We start from the raw sequence: 17,084 nt of genomic DNA, 5'->3' as shown, positions 1-17,084 counted from the left end.
TACTTTTACAAAAACATTAGGTCAGAGGTTTGACATTTTCAATTCCCCCTCAGCCACATTTATTATCTCCATAAATCATTGTTGCCCTTCAAACAGAGTTCCTGCTTCAGCGATTCTCTCGGAATCAGCTTTTCCATCTATTATCCACTTCCTCTTATGTGTCCTACAGTTAACTTGTGATTACATTGTAACTCATGCTACATTCCTCAGTTTATTTCTTATCTTTCTAAATCCTGTTTGCCCCTAACATCCTGAGCTCACTATCTCTTAAAAAGGCTTCTAGCTATAGTATCTCTAAAATTCCTAACCTCTATAAGCTACAGTAAAATATGCTAACATTACAACATTCTTTAAATCTTCAACTTCTAACTATTTTAATTATTTCTAAGCCCTAAATTCAGTAAACTCCTTTGCCATAAACATTCTCCTCACAAATAGGCTTCAGATAGCAATCCCTCCCATGGCCTCAAGCTGCAGCCTATGTGCTCATCCTGGAACACTCTTTTGTAAAAGTCCTTGAACAAATGTCAATGATTAACTTTATGAATTATTCTCTGAGCACAGCTGCAGAAGGCTTTGTGCCTTCTCAAGCTCCTCTCAAGAACAATAAGCACCTTAATATTCCTTTTTGGTCAACTCAGCCGAGGAGGGGAAAAAACAAGTCAGAGTTACAAGGCCTAACTCCTTCATCACGGGTCTGTGCCTGCGGAATGAGGAGAGGGGTCTGGGGCCGTGCCTCCATTTTGTCAGTAACGCCTAACGCGGCTTCCGACATCTATCAGCTTTGCCAAGAGCCCTGTCTTTGCACCTGGAGTCCTAGCCTGGGGGGGAGGCCCTCCTCAGGAGACACACAGGCTCCACGTCAGCCTCCACAGCAAGTCCATCCCTGATTCCTGGGTCATTTGGCTGCTGAGTGGCTTTAATGGAGTTGGGGGGGTGGGGTGAGGAAATTGTCATTGTTCAGTCACTCGGTGGTGTCCCTCGCTTTGCAATGTGATGGATGGCAGCTTGCCAGGCTCCTCTGTCTTCCACTATCTCCCAGAGTTTGCTCACATTCATGTCCACTGAGTCAGTGATGCTATCGAACCAACTCATCCTCTGCTGCCGCCTTCTCCACTTGCCTTCAATCTTTCTCAGCATCAGGGTCATTTCCAATGAGTTGGCTCTTCCAATCAGGTGGCCAAAGTATTGGAGCTTCAGCTTCAGTCCCTCCAATGAATATTCAGGGTTGGTTTCCTCTAGGATTGACTGGATTGATCTGCTTGCTGTCCAAGGATCTCTCAAGAGTCTTCTCCAGCACCTCAGTTCGAAAGTATTGATTCTTCAGCGCTCAACCTTCTTTATGGTCCAACTCTCCCATCCATACATGACTACTGAAAAGACCATAACTTAAATACATGGAATTCTGTTGGAAACGTGATGTGTCTGCTTCTTAATATCCTGTCTAGGTTTGTCAGAGCTTTTCTTCCAAGGAGCAAATGTCTTTTAATTTCATGGCTGTAGGAACCATCCCCAGTGACTTTGGAAGAAACCAAGAAAATAAAATCAGTCACAGTTTCTGCTTTTTCTGATTTTATTTTCCATGAAGTGATGGGACCAGATGCCTTGACCGTAGTTTGTTGCTTGTTGTATTTCAAGCCAGGTTTTTCATTCTCCTCTTTCACTTCATCAAGAGGCTCTTTAGTTCATCTCCCCTTTCTGCATTAGAGTGGTGCCCTCTGCATGTCTGAAGCTGTTGATATTTCTCCTGGAAGTCTTGATTCCTGCTTGTCATTCATCCAGGCCAGCCTTTCACATGTTGTACTCTGCATAAAGTTAATGCAGTGTGTCACGCAGTGTGACAATATAAAGCCATGTCTCACTCCTTTCTCAATTTTGAGCCAGTCAGTGGTTCCAGGTCCAATTCTAAGTTTGCCTTGTGACCCGTATACGGGCTTCTCAGGAGACAGATAACATGGTCGGGCACTCTCATCTCTTTCAGAATTTTCCACAGTTTGTTGTGATCCACACAGTCAAAGCCTTTAGCACAGTCAATGAAGCAAAAGTAAATTTTTTTCTGGAACTCCGTTGCTTTCTCCACAATCCAAAGAATGTTGGCAATTTTACCTCTGGTTCCTCTGCTGTTTTGAAACCCACCTCAGACAATGGATGTTCTTGGTTCCTGTACTGCTAAAGCCTAGCCTGAAGGACTTTGAGCAAACCCTGCTAGCATGTGAAATGAGCACAATTGTATGGTAGTTGGAACATTCTTTGGCATTGCCTTCCTTGAGATTGGAATGAAAACTGACCTCTTCCAGTTCTGAGTTTTACAAATCTGCTGACATCTTGAGAGCAGCACTTTAACAGTGTCATCTTCTAGGATTTGAAACAGCTCAGCTGGAACTCCATCACCTCCACTAGCTTTGTTTATAGCAATGCTTCCTAAGGCCCACTTAACTTCACACTCCAGGATGTTCAGCTCTAGGTGAGTGACCATAGCATTACGGTTATCTAGGTCACAAAGACCTTTCCTCTATAGTTTTTCTGTGTATTCTTGCCACCTTTTCTTAGTTATTTCTGTTTCTCTTAGCTCCTTACTGTATCTGTCCTTTATTGTGCTCGTCTTCTCATGAAATGTTCCCATGATATCTCCAATTTTTCAGAAGAATTCTCTGGTCTTTCCCACTCTACTGTTTTTCTCTATTTCTTTGCATTGTTCCTTGAAAAAGGCCTTCTTATGTCTCCTTGCTGTTCTCTGAAACTCTGCCTTGAGTCGGGTTTATCTCCCTTCTCCCTTGCCTTTCACTTTTCTTCTTTCCTCAACTGTTTGTGAGGCTTCCTCAGACAACCCTGGTGGCTCAGACAGTAAAAATCCGCCTGCAATGCAGGAGACCTGGGTTCAATCCCTGGGTTGTACAGATCCCCTGGAGGAGGGCATGGCAACCCACTCCGGTATTCTTGCCTGGAGAATCCCCATGGACAGAGCTGCCTGGTGGGCTAGAGTCCATGGGGTGGCAAAGAGTCCGACATGCCTGAGCCACTAAGCACAGACAGCCACTTTGCCTTCAGGTATGTTTTTGGCTTCGGAACAGTTTTGGTCCCTGACCCCTGTATGGTGTTATAAACCTCCCTTCATAGTTCATAGACAGGCCTTCATAGACAGGCGCTCTGTCTACCAGATCTAACCCTTTGAGTCTATTCGTCACCTCCACTATAAGGGATTGGCTTTAGGTTATACCTGAATGGCTTAGTTTCCTTTAATTTAAGCCTGAATTTGGCAAGAAGGAGTCATGATCTGAGCCACAGTCAGCTCCAGGTCTTATTTTTGCTCACTGTATAGAGCTTCTCCATCTCTGGGGGCAAAGAACATAATCTGATTTCAGATAGACTATCTGGTGATGTCCGCGTGTAGTGCCATCTCTTGAGTTGTTGGAAGTGGGTCTTTGCTGTGAGCCGCGTAACTAGGCAGAGGGGTGTCATCCTGAACACCAGGATCCCTGGCTTTGGCCCCAAGTACCATCTGATCAAGCGGATGGCAAACCCTGCAAATGGCTGAGCCAACAGGACCTGGGTAGTGGTCGGGCTGTGGTGAAAGAAGACAGTGGACAGGTGCACAGCTGCCTCCAGAAGTCACTCCCTGCAACAGGAAGTGTGTGATCAGGCCAGTCTCCAGCAGGAAGATCTGGCTCCCTTGATCATTTGGAAGGGAGATCAGTGCAGCCTGAGTTCCCTGGAATGTCACTCCAGGGTCCCACCCCCTTTGGAGGGCTCTCCCTAGACACCTCCCGCCCACGTCTTTTGGGTTCTGAGTGTCCCAAATGGATTTGATCTTCTTTCCTCAAAATGTACTCCTCACTCCTGGGCCTGATTTCCACGTTTCCCCCCAGTCCGTCTGCCCTGAGTCACATGCCCAGCCACACGGGCACTGAGTGCCTACTGGATGCAAAGCGCCTTACTCAGAAGTCCTCATTGGCCCCTCCTGACGAAGCCGCTCCTCTGATGACCCCACGTTACAGACGAGGAAACTGAGCTTCCGTGAACTGAAGTCCGTGTCCCTGGCACACAGTGAGGACAGACACACAGAAATTGTGGGGTTTGCAGCAGAGGAAGGTTCATTACAGGGCCGCGCAAGAAGGCCGGTCGCTCATGCCGCCGGAGAATCCTGACCCTTCCAGAGGTCTCTGAAAAGCATTTTCAAGACCCAGGGGAGGGGCCAGTGGGCCCAGGGTATAGGAGGATTCTCTGAGTGACTGATGGTGAGGTCACAGGGGTTAACATTATCAATCCTTTTCCACCAGTAGGTCTGGGGGCTACATGTCCTGATCCACATGTGGTTAACATCTTCCATTTGGTGTGTGGCTTGGTAGGAGGAAGGGGGGTGGCATTTTCACACCTGTGAAAACAACTCAGGAACGGGTATTAGATACTATTATCTCCATACTTCATAAAGGAGCTAAAACAGAAGATGTGTGGGAGGAGTCTGCCCTGGGAAGGCCGCTTAGGGTAATGTTCGGTTACAGTTCAGAGGGTTTTTGTGCAGTCCCGGGGTGGTAGAGGCAGATGCTGGCAGAAACAGCAAGTTCCTGCCTGGAGCCAGGACAGGGGCCTGGGTGGTTGTTTGTTGCCTGGTGCGTCCCCTGGTGGCCATGTAGGACAACTGCAGTCTGAGTAGTATTTGAGGTCCAGCGCTTCTCTCCTCTCCCTGCAGGCTCTGGTCGGTCCTCTGACACCTTCCATGGCTCTTGATGGTCCGCTCTGCAGGGTACAAAGACGCTAAGTGAACCCTTCAAGGTCACCAGGAGATTCCTGAATTCAAAACCCAGTCTCCTCAGTCACACACAACACCGCCCTAGTCACCACTCACGTCTCAGCCTTCATTTCTCCCAGTTGGGGACTTGCGGCCCAAAAAACGCCCTCTGCCTCTTCCGTTTGTGGTACAGAACACAGAGCTGGAGTGCACCGGCTGCTCAGTAACTGCAATGGTCACCCTCAGAAACATGTAGGAGAAGGGCTAGGACTTGTCATGGGGTCTCCCCGGGAGCCCCACTCCCCTCTCACAGGATCTCACTGGCCACCATCCAACCCAGAAAGCTCCAAGGCCAGAATTTGGCAAAACCAACCCAACGTTTTTCCACGGGGAAAGGAAAAAGGAAACTGAAACCTAAACTGCAAGCCTGCCTGCCCCCTGCCTGCACAGGCTCTTTTCGAGTGTCGCTAAGTCAGAGGATCTTCCTGGAGCTTGTCATTGGTCGGCACCGCTATTATGCTAATCAGGGGGCAGTCCTAGCCCATAGGGTTCCAGCAGTTCAGGATGCTACTACTTCTATGCACTACAGACCAGTGTCCACGGACACTGAGGAGGACATGAATGAGTTCGTGATGCCCATAGACAAAGACAAACCGCTGTGTGGCCGCAAGCTGCTGCTGTGGGTGGGGGTCCTGCTGCTCCTGGTGGTGGTGGGGCTGCTTGTGCCCATGATCTACTTCGCTGTCATGGCCAACAGCAAGGCCTGCGTGGATGGCCTCCAAGCTCAGAAGGAGTGTCAGGAGGTCAACCAACATGTGCAGCGCCAGCTAAACCAGACCCAGGAATTCTCACATAAGAAGGAAGCCGAAGCTGCCACCTGCAACCATACTATGGTAAGCCACTGCATCCCCTAGACAGGCCCAGGTCCTTGAGAGGCTCTCCCAGGGTCTTTGTGGAGATCCAGAGGGACTTTGAGACTGCCCCCTGGATGTCTCCACCAGGCTTTGGGGACCTCTGACTCTCCCTGAGTTGCTGGTGTGGGGAGCCTTAAAAGTCCCATTATGGGTGTCAGTATCCCTGTAGGGTATGAAGGCTCTCTAAACTCTGGCGCTTGGATGGGGGGACCTAGAAACTCCCCTTGGGCCAATCTTGGGGAGCAGAAATCTTCTTTAGGGACTGGGAAGAGGATCTCCCCAGCTCCTTCCACTGCATCCTGAGAGCCTTTGAAATTTTCACTTCTGTTCTAACATGGAGGACCTTGAAACTCTCAGGGACATCTAAGTTGGGCTCTGAAATCTTCCCCTACCTGCACCCTGCCCCATTTTCTGGTTTTAGGAGGACCTCTTAATGTTCTTTAGCGACTTCCCTGGTGATCCAGTGACTAAGACTTTGTACCCCCAATGCAGGGGACATGGGTTTGATCCCTGGTCATGGAACTAGATCCCTTGCAGCAATTAAAGATCTAGCATGTTGCAACTAATACTCAGCCCAAACAAATAAAAATTTTTTTCAAATAAATATTAAAAAAAATTTTTGTGTGCAATACCCCAGTGGATCTGGAAACTTCTTCTAGGGCATAGGAAACCTCCAAATTCTCTCGCGGGGGCGGGGGGCCTCAAAACTCACACTTTGAGGATCATGCTCTTATGGGTGGCCGGAGGAGGGTGGGAGGTTGTGCCCTTTCTTCACGGTGGGAGACTGAGGTGCAGGGAGAGGGTTGGCGGGGAAATGAAGGGGGTGTGGATTTGAGCTCCTCTGATCCGAGGGCCTAGGGAGGGGTCCAGTGCCCAGGGACAGGAGTCCATGTTCTGACCCTCCCCTCTGACCCAGGTGACCCTGAGGGAGTCTCTGAAGAAGGAGCAGGCCCAGGTGGCAGAGTTTCAGGGTGAGAAAAACACAGCCAGGGTTCCACGGTGGGGGGCGGTGGGGATCAGGTGTTGAAAAGAAGTAGGGAGGGAGGGTCCCAGGGCTGGGGTCCAGAGACAGGGAGGGGTGGAGTTGGGGAAGGGGGAGCTCCAGATTTCCCAGCAGGGGCTCGATGAGGGCCTGAAGAGTCATGTCCTGGGTGGGGGTCAGGTGAGTGGGTGTGGTCACCGTGTTGACCTGCCCCTAATTCTGTACCCCACCCCTCAACCAGGAAAGTTGAAGATATTGAACCAAAATCTGAAGGACGCGTTGGCCGAGGTGGAGCGACTAAGGTCTGAGAGGACCCCCTCCCCCCACCCCCCCACCCCCGCCGGGGCACGCCCCTTTCACCCAACTCCCGACCCCCTGGGCTCGGGGCCAAAAACCTCGATGCTCAGGCGACCAAGTTTAAGTCCCAGCCTCGTCCCATCTGTCACACAGCCATTGGGGGCGGGGGGCGCTGCTCACTCGCCTCCCCAGCGATTTGTCGGGAAGGAGTGCAGGTTCTTAGGGGAGAAGCTTTGAGCGGCCCGAGCGGCCCGGCAGCTGCCTGAGTGGCCCTGATCTCTACTCCAGAAGACAGAGTGAGACCTGCTCCAAAAACAACGCGTCCAGCTGCTCGAGCTTCCTATTCGTTGTGATCGCGGTCTTGGTCCTCAACGCTCTGCTGACATGAGATCCCAGGAAGCCGGCCGGTAAGGGTTGGGCAGCTCCTGGGAGAAGAAAGCTCGGAGGGGCCGGGAGCTGGTCTGGGTCAGGGTCTGGGGAGGTGGCCTGTCTGTGGGGCGGAGGGCTGGACACGGAGAAGGATCTTGGAGAGCGAGGGAGCACTCAGTGAGTAGGGAGGTCCTGTGGGGGGGCGGGGCCTGTGTTCTGTCCGCCTCTGAGCCCGTATTTTGTTTTTTTGTTTCTTTTAAAAAATTTTTTTAAATTTATTTTAATTTTTGGTTTTTGGTCGCTCTGCATGACATGTGGGATCTTAATTCCCAGACCAGGGATCGAACGCGCAACCCCAGCACTGGAAGTGCAAAGGCTTTACCAGCCAGGGAAGTACCTGAGTCCCTATTTTGATGTTTTTTAGGCCATAACCTGGACTGGTCCGGCTCCCTCTCTGCTTCCCTGTGTGAGGCTTCCTGACTCAGCCAGTTCTGAGGGGACCACATGGCAACACGGTTGTGGGGGGTGGGGGGATGGGGTAACCTAAGGGGTCCAAATGGGCCGGCTCTGGAGGGATGTCTTTTGTCGAGAAGTAAGGGGTTGTCCCAGTCTGCCCTAGAGTTGGGGAGGGCTCAGGGGTGAGGCGTGGGGCACCTGCTTCTTGCTGACACGGTTTCTAGAAAGTCACTTTCTTCTGGCGTCATTTGGCTCCAAAAAGTAAACACCCCTTTGGGGGGAAAAATTGTACTCTCAAGGTTTTGGAGTGTTATCGTGTCACCCCCAAGCACCTGGGACCTGCCCTGTGAGCAAGGGTGGACACCCATTGACATCCAAACTCAGCCTCTGTGCTCTAGAATGTTCCTTGGGATTTCTGGGGTGCTGGCAGGCATCACCCCACTGCCCCTGCCCCAGCCCTCTTCTCCTCTGAAAGTGAGAGAGAAAGTCGCTCAGTCATGTCCAACTCTTTGTGACCCCTATAGTCCATGGAATTCTCCAGGCCAGAATACTGGAGTGGGTAGTGTTTCCCTTCTCCAGATCTTCCAAACCCAGGCTTCCAAAGCAGGTCTCCCGCATTGCGGGCAGATTCTTTACCACCTGAGCCACAAGGGAAGCCCAAGAATACTGGAGTGGGTAGCCTATCTCTTCTCCAGGGGATCTTCCCGACCCAGGAATTGAACCAGGGTCTCCTGCATTGCAGGCGGATTCTTTACCAACTGAGCTACCAGGGACCTACACCCTCATCAATGCTCCCTGCCTGCAGGTTTCTGCTCTCATCTCCTGGCTGGATCTTCTGATCCAGTGGTTCCATGAGGAAACTGTGGCTGTGATGAGGAGCACTTTGTCCTGATTCCCAGTCCCTTCCAGTAGAAAGTGCAGGGCTGGGACTTAAACCTTGATGTGCAGACATGGGACAGACCTGTGTCACATTGCCCCGCCACCTCCGTCCCCAAAGTCTTATTCATCCTGCAGTACCCAGCTCTGGGAACCCCTCCCCCAGAGAGCCTCTCTGCATCTCAAAATTGAAGGTTAGGTATGGGGAGTTCCCTGGTAGCTTAGTAGTTAGGATTCCAGGATTTCACTGCCATGGCCCAGATTCAATCCCTGATTGGAGAACTGAGATCCTGCAAGCCACATGGCACTACCAAAAGAGAAAGAAAGAAAGAAAAAAAAAAAAACAACTTGGGAGGGGCTCAAAGTTGAGGGGCTCTGTCTGATAGACCATTTAACCCACTTCCTTGACCCTCCCATGGCCCCGATTTCCTTCCTCCCCTGTTATCTTCCTTCCTCCAAGTTTTCCTGGAATGCCAACTATTGTCCAGGCAACTTTTTGTGTGTTGCACTAGGGGCAGGCCGCTTGTGTTCGCCCAGGATTCTGCACTGCCCTCTGGTCCCATGGGCCCCAACCCAGATGGTCTTAGACTCCCCTTCCATGGCTCCTACTGTCTTCCCAGTGTCCCCAAACCCCATCCCTGCCACAGACCCCCCTGACAACACCCCCATCCCCTAACTTCCTCCTGTTCCACCCACCCCAACCATTTCTTTATATATTGATTCGTCAAGTTCCTTCCTGCCTCACAGCCTCGGCCAGTCTCTGCCTTCTGCTCGGAGCTCCTGCTCCTCACCCTGAAGTTCTAGAGCAGGGTTTCTCGGCCTCTGAACTCTCACCATCTGGGCTGGACCGTTCTCTGTGGTGGGGCTGCCCCGTGCACTGTGGGATGCTGAGTACCATCCTTTGCTACCAGATGCCCGTCGCACCTTCTGTTGTTGTTGTGATAACAGCAGAAGGCCTCTAGACATTACCAAATCTCCCCTGGGGCACAGACTCAATTCCAGTGAGAATCTCAGCTCTAGAAGGTGAGGCTCGGGTCTCCATCACTTCTGTGCCCCCAGCTCACAGGAGGGCTCAGTAGACGCTCCCGTGGAGTCCCTTGCCAATGACTGAGGCATTTTACCCCCCATCAGCAGCCCCATCTAACAGATGAGGTAACTGATGTCCAGAGAAGTAACTGGACTTGCTCAGGGTTTCTCAGCCGCTCAGGCAGTGGTGTTCAGTCGTTCAGTCGTGTCCGACTCTTTGCAACCCCATGGACTGCAGCACGCCAGACTTCCTGGTCCTTCACCATCTCTCGGAGTTTGCTCAAACTCATGTCCGTTGAGTCGGTGATGCCATCCCACCATCTCATCCTCTGTGACCCCCTTCTCCTCCTGCCCTCAATCTTTCGCAGCATCAGGGCCCTCTGCTTCTAGCAGGTTCTCTTGATTGCCAGGAAGCCCTTAAAACATGACTTCAGTCTTTTGCCACTTCCACCCAACATCCGCCACCCCCGCTCTCAGCTTGGGCTACTGGAAAGTCCCAAAACAGCACTGCCCCTCCCCCTCCTCTATGTGTACTATTTCACAGATTCTCAGCAGTTTTGCCTGATGTCATGGGTTTGACCTGCTCAATTTCTTCCCCTAAACTCCTACCCAGTGGCCGGGGCATAAACTTCTCTCCTTCCTGAAAATGTCCCTATTCCCTGGCTGACTGTGACCCAGCCAGGAGTTGGAAACCAGGCCTGAGGGGTGCTGCAGGGCCTGGGGGATGGGGAGGGGTTCCAGCTACAGCAGGAATGTGGGAGCGACTTGTAGCTGCTCTGTGTCCCTGGCCTGAGACTTGGCCTATCTGGGCTCTGTTTTCTTCCTGTGGAATGGGTGGGGGCGCCGCGGAGGGGGAGGGCTGTCAGGAGGAACACGGATTCTTGTTCTTAGTGTTCACTCAGCTGACATTTACTGCACAGCTACTGTGTGCCAAGCCCACGCGGTGGCAGTGGGAACAAGGCAGGTGAAGGCTTTACTTTTTCGGGACTCACCCAGTCTGATGCCTCAGTGGCTCAGCGGTAGAGAATCCACCTGCCATACATGAGATGCGGGTTTGATCCCTGGGTTGGGAAGATTCCCTGGAGGAGTGGCAACCCACTCCAGGATTCTTGCCTGGCGAATCCCATGGACAGAGGAGCCTGGTGGGCTACAGTCCATGGGGGTTGCAGAGTCAGACACACACATACACACACACCCCAGTCTGATGGGAGAGGCAGTCAGGAATCAAACACAATAAAATGATAGCAGAGCTGAGAGATCAAAAGGGGTCAGAGTTAGTGGGGAAGGGAGAAGAAGAGACACAGGTGGACAGGGAAGTAACTGGTAAGAAAGTTAGCTGAGCAAAGAGGGAGGAAAGTCCGGCCGGCAACCCCGGGATAGGAATGCGCTGGCCGGAAGAGCACCCAGCAGGGCCAGAGGGGGCGGGGATGACACTGAAGACCTGCTGGGGGCCTCGCCGGGGAAGGAGAAAGGAGAGGGGGAGGATGGGGAGTGGGGAAGGATGGAGGAGGAGGAAAAGCGGGGAGTAGGGTGGAGGAAGGGGAAATGGAAATGAAAGAGGGTAGAGAGGGAAGAGGAGGATTTGACTCCGGCAAGTCAGGGCAACGGTGTAGACGCGCCTGGCTCTGATGCACGTTGTAAGGTCGCCCCCTGGTGGCTTAGTGGAGAACGGGCAGGGAGATGGGACGCATCTACCCTTGGGTCTGCACTCTGGCCCGCACATCCAGTCACAAAAAAGTGCGGCCGCCCGAGCCAGGCCGACCTCAGTTGTTTCGAGCAGCCTCCTATCTTCTAGGCTTGGTCTCTCCATGAACAGAATGGGGTACAGTATACCCCCAGATCCTTGCCAAGGGCCCCTGGTGCAAAGGGGGGCTTTGCGCAGATATGCTCAGGTGATTCCTACAGAGCCCTACAGGGCAGGAGTTACTGTCATCCCCAGTTTACAGAGGAGGAAACTGAGGCTTAGAGGGTCACATGGGATGCAGAAACAAGACTGGAACCCGGGATCCCCAGCCTTGTCCTCGGCTCCGGTAGCTTGGGCTGGCCCTTGGCGTGGGTCCAGCCCCTCCCAATAAACTCGAAACCACCGCCAGGAGGGGCGGAACCGTGGGTGTCCCTGGCTCCCCAAGGTGCCAATTAAATGCTCGTGGCCGTCTGGGGCCAGAGCTGTGGACAGCGGCATGGCCGAGCCCGGGCCGGAGCCCGAGCCGGGGCGCGCCTGGCGGGTGTTCGCCCTGTGCGGGGCCGCAGTCTTCCTGGCAGCGGTTGCTGCCGGAGCAGCCCTTCTGGCCTGGAATCTGGCCTCCTCGGCCTCCCGGAGGCCCCGCTGTCCAGAGCCGGTCGCCAACACCACGGCGCCGCCTGGAGACCCCGGACCCGAAGTCGAGGAACTTCGGCGCCGACTGGCAGAGGCTGCCCGGCTCGAGGAGGCCCTGACGAAGCGGCTGAAGCAGGCCGAGCGTGTCCGCCGGGAGCTGGAGGAGGCCCTAAGGGCCTGTGAGGGCCGCCAGGTAGGTGGGCAGGCTGGAGGGCTGGGGAACCCCAAAAATGAGGGGGAGAGGGTGCGCACACACACCCAACCTTCCCCCTCGGTGCTTTGGTTTCCCCCGTTCTTCAACTGAGGGAAGAAAATGAGAACAGCACCATTCCTTCCAACTCCTACAGGGCCAATTCCCCCTTGTGTCTACCTTCTGACCAAGAAGGTTCCACTAACACAGCTCATTCACTTTGTTGTACACCAGAAACTAACAACGTTGTAAGGCAATGATAGTCCAATTAAAAAAAAATATGACACAAATGAACTTTAAAAAAATAAAAAGAAGGCTCCACTGTCCTCTGCTATTTGTCCTATCACTGGTTGAGGCTACCCCAGACCCCTGAGCCCCGCTGGGGAGGCCCTGTGCTAACCCTCCCCCTAAGTACCCACTCAACAACCACCCCCCAGTCAGTGTCCAGCAGCCCTATTTTGAGAGAGGGACATTCGTGTCACCTGTAATTAGGAAGCTAAAGTTGGCCTCTCGGAGGAGGTACCAGCCAGGTCCTCCCTTCTCCTCTTGCTACCCCCTTCGAACTCTTTCTTAACCCTTTCTTAACTCTTTCTCAACCCTGGGCCTCGCAGAAGAACCATCCTCAAAGTCCCAACCACTCACATTTACTGAGTAACTACTGTGTACCCCTGTGTACTGGGCCCAGCAGAGGTTGGGCAGCATACGAATTCTGGAAAATTCATGCCTTTTGAAAATTAATCCCTATGCCTTTCCAGCCTGCCTAAGGGAAGGGCCTGGGGCAGCTGAAATTAAGAGCAGCCTGCCCTGGATTCAAATTATGGTTCTCCCCCAGCCCCCATGAAAGAGTCTCAGAGGAGACCAAGCCAATTGCTTTGCAGAATGTCCTACAGAGGTGACCGATACCCTAGAAACTCAATCATCAACCATCATATTGGCTTGTGCTGGTCTGAAACCCCAGTCCCAGGAATCTAGCTATAGCTAGGATTGGAACCCGAGCTGGTCGGCAGAACTAAACCTTTCTATATCCAGTTGGCCTGGAGCGGGGTCAGTGTGCTCAGTCCCTCAGTCATGTCCGACTCTTTGCAACCCCATGGACTGTAGCCCACCAGGCTCCTCTACGGATTTTTCAGGCAAGAACACTGGAGTGGCTTGCCATTTCCTCCTCTAGGGGATCTTCCCCACCCAGGGATCGAACTTGCATGTTCTGAGTCTCCTACACTGCAGGCAGATTCTTTTATCATTGAGCCACCTGGGATGCCCCAGGGGTCAGTGGACCTGGGCAAAGATCTCCTTGCAGGCAGGCACCTTTCACCCCAGACTTCAGAGGTCACTTCTGTGTTTTACAACTACAAGACTCCAAACGACATTCCAAATAAAGCTCAAGGAACACCAGGGTGTTCTCATTCCAAATAAAGCTCAAGGAACAACAGGGTGTTCTCCTCTCCCCTAGAAAGGGCAGAGCCCATTCACTTTCTCTCCCTTCCCCCGTCATTTCTACTCCACTCCACAGAGTCGGCTTCAGACCCAACTGATGACACTGAAGACTGAGATGGAAGAAGCCAAGGCACAGGGTACCCAGATGGGGGCTGAGAACGGGGCGCTCACAGGTGTGTTGGGATGCAAAGGGGTGGGCATGCTAGAGGTGGGAGGAGCCTAGATGGTTCCTAGCTAGGCAAAAGACACAGACGGGTGTAAACGTAAAGCAAAGCAACGTGAAAACTTGTGAAAGAAATGCACATAATATGCAAAGGTCAGGCAAATGTCACAGAACAATGCAAACGCAACAAAATATGCACACGCCGTGTAGAGACTCCCCAAAGACATGTAAACCTCTGAAAAGCTATGCAAATAACACGTAAAGGTCATGCAAACAGCACACAAATTTAATTCCAATACAACAAACCACATAGACAGTATGCAGACTATAAACTCGGAGTTAATGTGTGCGGAGTAGGAGCCCGGGCTCCATCCTGATCTCGCGCCTTGCGTCCGCAGAAGCCCTGGCGCGCTGGGAGGCCGCGGCCGCTAAATCTGCGCAGCAACTGGACGAGGCGCAGCGGCGCGCACGTACGGCCGAGGCGGAGGGCGAAGCCTGCGCAGCCCGGGAGGCGGCGCTGCGCGATCACATGTAAGTGAAGGGTGGGAGGGAAGGGTCCAGAGCTCGGGGAGGGGCGGGGCTGGTCGTGTGGGCGGGGCCTTGGGAGAGGCTCTAGATGAAGGTCTCCGTGTGAGAACCTAGCGGCGGGCTCTATGGGGCGAGAATGCCCACATTGGGGTTGGCACTCTTGAGGCATGGGTCCCTGGGGTCGGGCGTATATAGGGGCTCCGAGGGGAGCGGGGAGTGAAGGTGAACGTTGCAATGAAAAGTATCAAGGGAGGGATCGGGGGCCTGGAGGCGGAGCTTCCGTGGAAAAAACTGGGAGTCCCGGAGGACCGGTCCTGGAAAAGACCAGGGGAGAAGGGATGGGGGATCCTGAAGCCTGGAATCTTTGGGGATTGGAATACCAGGAAGAATAGATGAATGCCGGAGGGTCTCTGGGGATAGGTGTCCTGGTGCCGACGGCCCCTCTCCCCCGCTCCCGGCAGTAAAGCCCTGGAAGCCCAGACGAGCCCCCAGCGCAGAGTTTCACACCCCCGGACCCGCGCCGGGTCCCGACCCCGGCCCAGCCCCCGCTCGCGCTCTCGCCCAGGAACTTCCGGGGGCTGCAGGCGACCTACGCGGCGCGCACGAGGGTGAGTCGGTCCTCAGCTGGATGGGGGCTCGAGACCAGGAGGACAGACCCTGGGAGCCCTGCAGGGACACTCAGAGAGGTGCCCAAGCTGGATGAGATGCTCAGTCGACACCCATCCACGCTCAGCTTTTGACCCAGAAGCAACCCTGAAACTGCTGAAAGAAGACACGACCTTGTCTCTCTGACCATCTAGTGCCTATCTACAGACGGGAATACTGAGGTCCATTGGGTCTCAAGGTGAGATAGTGCAGAGCCGGGACTTAAGTCCCCTCTAAGGATAAGGCCAGTGTTGCCCTCGTCCCTCGGACATGAGGACTTAGGGTCCAGCCCTGATCTGGAAGTGACCTGAAGGGGTCGCTTCTCCTCTCTGGTCCTCAGTTTACCTTGTCTGTAAAATGAGTGATTGGAATGGTGAGAGCCAGCATATCCTTGACACCAAAACCTAGCAAAAATGGCACGATAGGAAAACTCCAGACCCCTCTCCCTGTGAGGGTACAAAGCTCCCAAATGAAGTTTTAGAAGAGAACCAAGTAATCATTTGAAAGATACACCATAGCAAAGGAACATAGGCCTGAGATGCAAAGATAAATCAGTATTGGGAAGGAAGTCTGTTAATAAAATTTGCCATGCTAACGGATCAAATGAAAAGCATTCTGAAAAGGTCATCAAAATAGCAACAATTTCATGTGAGATTATACAGTATTTGTCTTTATCTGACATACTGCAGTTAACATAACACGCTCTAGATCCATCCATGTTGTTGCAAATGGCAAGATTTCTTTTTTATGAGACTATTATAATTAATATTCCATTGTGTGTATATATAAATTGTGTGTGTGTGTGTATATATATATATATATATATTACATCTTCTTTTTCTATTCATCTGTCAGTGAACACTTAGGTTCTAATCTCCAGACTGTAATCAGATTTTGCCAACTATTTTGATAATGTCCTCTGTAACAAAAGATTATCCTGGTTTACACATCGTATTAATCTGGAACATTTCTCAATCTGTCTTTGCCTTTCATGACATTGGTTGGCATTTTTTTTAAAGCCCCAGGCCAGTCATTCTGTGGTGTCTGAGTTTGGGTTTTTGTGGTTTCCTCATGATTAATTTGAGGTTGACATTTTTGGCAGGAATGCCTCAAAAACAATTCAACTTAATATTGTCTTCTGGTGGTATGACTATATATAGAAAACCCAAGAGAATTAACGGAAGCTTTCCTATATCCAAAACAACGAGGTAGAAAATCGTTTGGAAGAAAAGAAAGATCCATTGACATAGTTTTTCATATCCAGGAATAAACTACTTTGCTTATTATGTAAGAATCTCTTCTAAATTAAATTTTCAAAAAATAATTCAGTAGAGGGACTTCCCTGGTGATCCAATGGCTAAGACTCGGGGCTCCCAATGGGGGGAGCCTGGATTTGACCCTGGCTGGGGAACTAGATCCCACAAACATCAACTAAGAGTTCCTGTGCCACAGTGAAGATCCTGCATGCTGCAACTGAGACCTGGCGCAGCCAAATAAATAAAATTTTAAAAATAACTCTATAGAAAACAAGCAAAGAATATGGGCAACCAGTTCATAGAAGCATGCAGAAAAAGGTGCCCAGTCTCACTGCTAGAGAAGAAATGCCAACTGAAACGATGACACGGTACCACTTTCTGCCCACTGGTTTGGCAAGGATAAAAACAAAAGCAAAAGTTTGTGAATATACACAGTACTGGTGAAACAGCTTGTTGGTACGACTACTTGGGAGGGCCATTTTCTAGAATCTCTCAAAATTAAAAGAGTGTTTGACCCTTCAGTTCTTCTTCAAGCAGTTTCCCTGCAGCCATATTTTTTATTAAGAAAAATTTAATCTACAGTCATTTTTTAATTATAGTCTTGGATACTAAGAACCCAACAGAGTACTTTATTCACTTTTCACTTTTTTTGGCCACACAGCCTGAAGAATCCTATTTCCCTGACCAGGGATTGAACCCAGGCCCTCAGAAGTAAAAGTTTGGAGTCCAAACCACTGGACTGCCAGGAAATTCCCAACAACTATATTTAAACGCATGCAAAATAATGGACTGCATGCAGTGGAGAATCCTGGGTTTGGATATTGGAATAGAAAAACACTTAGTGAAGAAATCAAATAAAGTCTAGAGTTCAGTTCATTGTAATATACTAAGATTAATTTCTTAAT

The 17,084-nt window shown here is 51.5% G+C and overlaps 2 protein-coding genes and 1 long non-coding RNA gene across 3 annotated transcripts; 2 read left to right on the top strand and 1 right to left on the bottom strand.

Moving 5' to 3' along the window:
* Positions 1 to 4,403: 4,403 nt before the first annotated feature.
* Positions 4,404 to 5,103, bottom strand: LOC112587007. Its single transcript, XR_003111580.3, has 2 exons — positions 4,844 to 5,103; positions 4,404 to 4,734 (listed from the first exon to the last, which is right to left on the bottom strand). It is a non-coding gene; the product is annotated as an uncharacterized LOC112587007 (long non-coding RNA).
* A 152-nt stretch (positions 5,104 to 5,255) lies between these two features.
* Positions 5,256 to 8,035, top strand: BST2 (bone marrow stromal cell antigen 2). Its single transcript, XM_006057899.4, has 5 exons — positions 5,256 to 5,619; positions 6,557 to 6,611; positions 6,864 to 6,924; positions 7,208 to 7,326; positions 7,713 to 8,035. Exons 1-4 carry the CDS (start codon positions 5,305 to 5,307, stop codon positions 7,305 to 7,307), a joined length of 531 nt encoding a protein of 176 aa, XP_006057961.2. The 5' UTR covers positions 5,256 to 5,304; the 3' UTR covers positions 7,308 to 7,326; positions 7,713 to 8,035.
* Positions 8,036 to 8,393: 358 nt separating this feature from the next.
* On the top strand, positions 8,394 to 17,084 carry CCDC194 (coiled-coil domain containing 194). Its single transcript, XM_025293797.3, has 4 exons — positions 8,394 to 12,156; positions 13,664 to 13,760; positions 14,149 to 14,281; positions 14,740 to 17,084. Exons 1-4 carry the CDS (start codon positions 11,827 to 11,829, stop codon positions 14,888 to 14,890), a joined length of 711 nt encoding a protein of 236 aa, XP_025149582.2. The 5' UTR covers positions 8,394 to 11,826; the 3' UTR covers positions 14,891 to 17,084.

Source organism: Bubalus bubalis, chromosome 9 (genome assembly GCF_019923935.1).
Source record: "Bubalus bubalis isolate 160015118507 breed Murrah chromosome 9, NDDB_SH_1, whole genome shotgun sequence".
In the NCBI taxonomy this organism is placed as follows: Eukaryota; Metazoa; Chordata; class Mammalia; order Artiodactyla; family Bovidae; genus Bubalus; species Bubalus bubalis.
This window is presented reverse-complemented; position numbering and strand designations above follow the sequence as displayed.